Source organism: Hyperolius riggenbachi, chromosome 8 (genome assembly GCF_040937935.1).
Source record: "Hyperolius riggenbachi isolate aHypRig1 chromosome 8, aHypRig1.pri, whole genome shotgun sequence".
NCBI classification, from domain to species: domain Eukaryota; kingdom Metazoa; phylum Chordata; class Amphibia; order Anura; family Hyperoliidae; genus Hyperolius; species Hyperolius riggenbachi.
Genome location: NC_090653.1, coordinates 266,806,196 through 266,813,886, shown reverse-complemented (window position 1 = coordinate 266,813,886; position 7,691 = coordinate 266,806,196). Strand labels below are relative to the sequence as shown.

General features: G+C 45.4%; 1 protein-coding gene across 1 annotated transcript in view; it reads left to right on the top strand.

Moving 5' to 3' along the window:
• The window catches only part of LOC137527485 (plexin-A3-like), a 267,378-nt gene extending 261,268 nt beyond the window's left edge, over nt 1–6,110 (top strand). The window contains exon 35 of the mRNA XM_068248001.1: nt 1,646–6,110. Within this exon, the coding sequence (XP_068104102.1) occupies nt 1,646–1,741 (96 nt within the window). The 3' untranslated portion in view covers nt 1,742–6,110. The remainder of the gene's footprint in view (nt 1–1,645) is intronic.
• The last annotated feature ends 1,581 nt before the right edge of the window (nt 6,111–7,691 follow it).

Sequence of the window (7,691 nt, the reverse complement as noted above, 5' to 3'; positions counted from 1 at the left end):
CACCAAATGGCGGAATAAGGTTGTAGACTAGAGACTAGTATTAGAAGGAAGAATGGTGCTATGTTTCTTGCTAGTAGTAAGTGGCAGAGAAATTTATTACACCAGACTGATGTCTTGTGTTACTGCTCAGCATAATATAACAGTAACAGTATATACCACTAGAGGGAGAAATTGAACTAGACTCTTGCCAATAGAGGAAAACGTGCCTGTATACACAACATAGGGACAGACTAGAGTAACAATTGTACCCTCTAGTGCAGGTGTCTCAACCTTTTTTGGCCCCGAGACCACTCTCCAGTCCTAATATTATGTGTGTGTGTGTGTGTGGGGTGGGGGGGTGTGATGGCACATTGGTGTGGTTAGAGGTCTCCCCAGGAGCTGAGCAGAAGTTATGGTACAGGGATGTGGGTAAACCATTGGCTTCCACCCCCACAAACCTCCCACAGGCCCATATGTTCCACCAGTGTTAGGTAGCCCCCTCCTATTATAAACAGCTAGGTATGCCTCCAGTGATAAGCAAAAAAATATGCTTAATACCTTTTAAGTATGAATCGCCTCATGACAATAACCTGACCTCCCCTTATGGGAGAGAGCCATGCAACTCCTCCCCTTTCTTCTATTGGATGGGGTTTGGTTGTTGCATCCACTGTTCTTCCCACCCATATCCCTGGAAGGGGCGTGGATTGTGTTTCATGTGTCTCATGGGGGATGGTTAGGCTATGGAAGAAACCATGGTCTGAAGAACGGGGTGGCATACCAATACAGGATGCCACTTAAGGTTCATGCAGGTGGTGGGGAAGAACCCCTGTAATTTGAGTACGGGGGGGAAGGTTGCGCGGTGCTGAGGTTTTTCCTTGTATTGAGGGATAAGCAGGAATAATAACACAAATAATATAAGTGGGCATGGCCAAAGCTATGAACCTTGTTTCTAGTAAATGGAAATTAAAGGGGACCCAAACTCTTGTACAGCACACAAGTCTTTATTCCTCATAAAGTTGCTGAAGAAATTCACTGCTCTGTGTGTTCTGTTTAGACAGATCAACGTGTCTAATTAGCAACTGTGAATAGACTGCAGGAGAGCTCTGCCAAGGCAGCTCTCCATCTAGTAAACACTGAGGCTTGACCCCTTCAGTGCCTTCTGCTACCTTGAAACCAAGTAAAACTTCAGGTTTTGTTTTTTTTAGAATTTCCATAAATTGTAATGAAGATTTTTTTTTTCCCATCAAGGTTATTATGCTGTGGCTAATCTTTTAGAGCAGAGAGGAAGTTCTGAATTTAGTTCCACTTTAAGGACCGCAATAAAAACCTGGCAAAGGCTCTATAAATATAATAAGTACAGTAATAATCCTTCCCCACTTTGTTCTTGATATTAACCCACTTCCTGTTGCAAACTGCGTCAAAAACTGAAGTTAGAAACCTTTACTCAAAAACGAATATCAAATATCGTCCTGGAGAGTTTTGCTTTCACTGCCGATAATCTTAGATAATTTTGGAAAAGGATGCACATGTAAGTTAGCTGTTTGGGCACATTGTTGTTTGTTTCTTGTACTTACCAGCAGAGGGCAGCACTTTCATAATACTCCTGTATGTTTTATATATTGGCCGCCTTACCCCTCTTCACAGCCAACCACATTTGTTTTTGCAGATCCTCACTGCTCTGGACCGCGATTCTTATTGCCGGAAACACAAACTACGCCAGAAGCTGGAACAAGTCATCAACATGGTCGCGAGTAATAGCTGAACCTTGTGAACCCCTTCTCTGTCCCTTATCCCCTCCACCTCTACTCCCCAGGACCCCAAGATGAGCCAGAAACTGATAGGTATCAGCCCACTTGGAGGCCGAACCGTGACTAACGGAGGGTGATGGGCAACGTGCAAAAGCTATGGCACTGCCGATAGACTCCACAAGGCCACCGATGGGACCTGTGTGACCAGCGCCTGAATCCTTTTTACCTGGGTTATCAGCCGATCTCCACCAGCCATGGCACCGTGTGCCCCATGGCCTGCCCACACCTCAATCTTCTGTAACCGTGTGACAAGGTGCCCGTGTTCCAGTGCCTTGTGCTTGGGAGAGCAGAGCCTTGACGGCACACCTCTGAAGTAATAATACTGTCTGACCACTAGGCGGGGTCGGTGTGCACACCATTCAAAGTTCTCTCTCTGCAAAACTTTTCCGAGGGGGACCGCGTCCTCACCCACCTACTCCGCCCCTCTCGTCACTAGATTTGCCTGGACTCTCTGACCAATCAGGAGCTTGCACACAGTGAGGACATTTGTTTTGGTAACGTGAAGCCATATGACTCAAGAGGGATACCTGCCCCCTCCCCCCTCAACCCCCACTCCGTGTTTGTTACCCACTAATAATCTCAGTGCACTATTGTCCTCTGAACCTCTTTGCTGCTCCTCTCCTGTGTTTTCAGTGCACCCCTAAGACTTTGTGGAGAGATGATGGAGCTATTTCATATCTGTGACGTGAAAATCAAGGGGTTCCCCAGATTTAGGTATCGTAGATAGGCGGGGACCCCCTTTATGTTAATGAGATTTTGTGCCATGCAATATCAGTGCTAATTTTTTTTTATTTTAATTTTTTTAAATAATTTGTTGTAAGATGGTGGGTCTGAGTAGGTGTGTGGTTTTACCCACATCTCACCACCACCTCCGATCACCTTCTATGCTCCCTTTAAGTTGCATCTTATGGAAGTCAGATGGCATATCATGCTGGGGTCATCCAACCACTTGGGGGCCCCGTGGTGAAAATAATTTGCTCATCATGATGTGACCCACTGTGTTCTGTCACTTATAGGGAGCACAGACTGTCACTGGCCTCAGTTGTATTATGTACGGCTGGGCGTATCAGGGCGTAGTTGGGAGATACTTTCATTCCAGGCCCTGGTTTACTATATCATGCATTTTTTTATATTTAATTTTATTTATTTAACTTATTCCTGTTTTATTTTCCACTGCAGAGTGTGGACAGTGTTTTATATAGAAGCCGTGCTCAGCAGACAGATGTGCGGATGTGTGTTTGTGTAATGTGTATATGTGTGTCCTCCATTGCGTGACTGTGAAAACTTTAGTCCCCCACTTGCATTTATTTCTGTAGGTCACATATAACACTAGGGGGCAGCCCTAACATGATCGGAGTTGCTCCCCAAACCATTCACTGACTCGAAAAACTGGGGGAGATTTGCGAAGACTGGCGCACAGGGGAAAAAAAAGCAGCATCCAATCCATTGGAATACATTTCCTACCAGGTTGCAGATTATTTTGTAAATTGATATAGTGGTTGGGTTGATTCTTCGTCGGGTGAAAAACATTCCCCTGATCGGGTCTAAGGTGTGCATCGGTTTCAGGTGAATATTATGAATTTAGCACAGTGGGGTTCCATAACGTAGTTCATTTCTTCAGCTGTAAAGGCACAAGGGTTGTAAGGCTGATGCAATATAAATACATGCTAGATGGAGTTGCGTTGAATAAGCAGCTGATTTGGGCTGTGCTAGTCTTCGTAAATTTCCCTTGTATCATATTGTGTAGCAGGGCAGTGCCTCTACTGCAGGTCTAGTCTGTAAAGTGTTATATGTGACCAAACTCAGATGATACCCCAGCACAGGGCAGAGGAAGGCTTGGGCATCTTATCAGGATTCCCAGAGCCAGCTACCATCACATGCGTGCCACCCCAAACTGGGAGTAGCTCCTTGCTAGTCTCCTACTGGGGACACAAACCAAAGCATTATATTAGAAAGCAATAACAAAGCACCAGGAAACTACTAGCTGGCATCACCTTTCTTGGTAAATCACAGAAGAAAAAAAGGCCATACATGCATCTACTCACCTTACCAACTCCATACATAGGCCTATTCGCCTTACCCTACCTACTCCATACAACTACTCACCTTACCCTACCTACTCCATACATGGATCGACTTGCCTTACCCTACCTCCTCCATACATAGGTCTACTCACCTTACCTTACCTACTCCATTCATGGATTGACTCGCCTTACCCTACCTACTCCATACATAGGTGTACTCCCCTTACCCTACCTACTCCATACATGTATCGACTCGCCTTATGCTACCTACTTCATACATAGGTCTACTCATCTGATCCTACTTACTCCAAGCATGAACCTTCTTGCCTTACATTACCTTCTCCATACATGCAACTACTCGCCTTTCCCTGCCTACGCCATACATGCAACTACTCACCTTACCCTGCGTACTTCATACATGGATCTACACCCCTTACCGTACCTACTCCTTACATGAATCTTCTCGCTCTTACCCTACTTACTCCATACATGCAACTACTCACCTTACCCTACCTACTCCAAACATAGGTCTACTTGCCTTACCCTACCTAATCCACACATTACCCTACCTACATCATACATGGATCTACTCCTCTTACCCTACCTACTCCATACATAGATCTACTCCCCTTACCCTACCTACTCCATACATAGATCTACTTGCCTTACCCTACCTACTCCATACATAGATCTACTCCCCTTACCCTACCTACTCCATACATGGATTTATTTGCCTTACCCTACCTACTCCGTACAATAATCTACTCACCCTTCCCAGCTTAGTCCATACATGGATCTACTATCTGTACTTTACTTAACCCCTCTAAGGGCCTTATCCACTCACCGATCCACCATTCCCATCCCACTTAGTTTGTACACAAACCTACCCAATCCCCATCCCTAGAGAGGTATCTTCTCCTTCCCCGATCTCCATGCATTGCTCTACTCCCCTTGCTACATCTACTCTAAACTTGGATCTACTCCCCAAACTATTTCCATGCCTATGTGATCCACAATATTCATGCTTAAGTTAATTTATTCCATAAACCAACCTGAAAACACAACTAAACATATCACTACATTTATGAATTGATCATTCGTTCAACTTAATTGTAACCACCTCCTTCATAGTGGGTTTGTGGTTTCAAGACTTTAATCTCTGCTCAGAGTTGGAGATGGACCATACATGCTGTATTTCTTACCTTTGTTCTTGATCCTTTACTAAACCTTTATGGTTATGTCCATTCATTGGTTGAATTTCCATATCCATGCAAGGTACTCAAAAATACCTTAATGTTTACCGTATGCCCGGCCCTCAACTAGTTCATATATGTACCGTGTACTTAATTACCTCCTCCTGCTTGTTACTTGATGAGGGTCTGCTGATGTAGTCAACTAGACCTCTTTAGTTCCAGCTTTTAATGGCTGACCATCATCACTATACTTGGTACTGGTCATCTGTGACGGGCATATCTGTTTTTATATCTGGTACTTATTTGGTGCGCCACAGGTAAACATTTTTGGAGTAGATTCTGTCTTTCTGTATGGTATACAACTGGTCTATGTCTTAGTGCTCAGTGTATGAACAAATCTCATACACTCTGTGTTCTCGATGCCCAATATTGGGGCCTCATCACCGTGCCCATTGCAGTCCCGCTTTCTCTAGCATCACATATCTGACTAACTCCATCCCTTACTACTTACAGGCCTTCCTCTGCATCCGGTACCCACCACCCATATTCTGGCCCGGGTACCGGATGTCCCCACCTGACTGTGCTGTGGGTGTTCTAACTGCCAATGTTCTTTATTGCCAAACTGCAAACATTCCATGTTAGCGTGTGTCCGTGCCCCTGTCTGACGATACCTCAGCTGTGCCGGGTTCCGTGTGACAGTGTGTAAATAGGGAGATGCATATATTATATATATAAATATATTTTGTAAGTCCGTGCCGCTGTCCTGTATCCCACCCTCTTTCCCCCATAACCCCACCCCCATCCTCATCCAGCGTAACCCCTTCACGACACCAGTACAGACTCTGCTGGACTCAGAATGGCGTCACCCACAGCGCCCTCGTCCAGCGGCCAAGGGGTTCAACTCTCCACCGTGAATGAAGGGATTTTGGTGCCTTAGTAACATACTCCACCCCACGGGATCTGATAGAGGTGACACCATGACACGTGCAGGGTCCACAGTATTTTATCAGCACTTTATGTCTCCGGTGGCAGCGGATCCAATACTGTGAGCATGGCCTTTTTATTTCATGATGTTCTTTTGCAAAATAAAGGATTTCAAACTCCAAGCTGCCTTGTGTTTTATGTGTACGGCCTGGGTTCACACGTAACAAAAAAATACATCACTTTCTCTTTTCGTCCTCCAGTACGGCCCCCACATTGTTGAGTACACAGGATCCTCTCTGCAGGAAACACAGACTGAATAAACATTCTTAATTAGAACCACCCCACCCTCCATAAATAGGTGCACCACCCATCATGCCTCACTTTTCACTGTTTCCTGTTCTCAGGTACACAGGCTGATAGAGGGAAGTAGGTGATCCTGTGCTGCAGTCGTTAGGATACCTAAGTCTTCCAGGCTACTTCACTGGGCATGAGAAGCATCAGTGTGCTGGACAGCATGGTGTTGCGGATGGCAAACCCACCGGGGAAGAAAGCGGCTCACCTTTCCGGTGGTTTTGAGGCTTGAGTGGGGCAGTGGCCCTGCTGGAGTCTCCACTGACAGGCATTCTCATGCGCGCGGCGATGGAGGGTGTCCAGTAGTTGGAAGGTGCACGGGCAAAGTATGTCTTGCTTCCGCGCCACTACTGATACCGCGTACCAGGAAGAGCCAGAACTTTCTCAGTCGGCCACTCTATATAGCGGCTAGTCCACTTTTGAGGAGCTACCAACCCTGGATAAAGCAGCCTCGCTGAGGGTTTGCAGCTTGGACAACCGTTCATATGACCAGAACTAGAAGCTAACTGCAGAAGGGTTGGTGCCGGCAGACAGGAATCTGTTTAAAGCAGTTCCTTAAGGAGAAAGATTGTTCAGAGTGAGGATGAAGCATTAGACCATACCTCCATCTGAACCTATGGAAAGGACTGTCTGGCCAGTCTACGCCTAATGCGGTTACTACAGCGCCAGGACTGGTTTGATATAACGGTTTCCCCTTATTACGTTATGTGTATTCTGTACAGATTGCAAGAAGTCAGATACCATATGTGAAGCAGATGAATTCTAGGTGTTGTTATATGCATTTTCTTCACACTCCCTGTTAACCTTACAGCTTGCTGCATAGGTGCAGGGGTTTTGGCTGCTTACCTTTATAAAATGTTATACTTTTAATTGTAATGCTCATTAGTTCCTATTGTTCAGTTCACATCATATGCATACTAAACTGAAATTATTTCTCAATGCATTGCTATGGAAAAGCTAATCTGTTAAGACATCCGTTTGTTTTCAGCTGATTTGTTCTAATTTTATGCATAAGGCCTGCACCCTCTTAGGCCTAGTGCACACCAGATCGGTTCTGCTGCGGTTTGCGATCCGCTTGCGGGTGCGGATCCGCTAGGGTAATGTATTTAAATGGGCTGGTGCACACCAGAGCGGGAGGCGTTTTGCAGAAACTCATACTCCCGGGCTGCTGCAGAATTTGGATTGTGGATGCGTTTCTGCCTCAATGTTAAGTATAGGAAAACCGCAAACCGCTCTGAAAAACGGCAGTTCAGAGCGGTTTGCCAGGCGTTTTTTGTTACAGTAGCTGTTCAGTAACAGCTTTATTGTAACAATACATGAAATCTACTACACCAAAAACGCTTCACAAAACCGCAAAATGCTAGCTGAAACGCTACAGAAAAAGAAGAAAAAGTGTTTCAAAATCTGCTAGC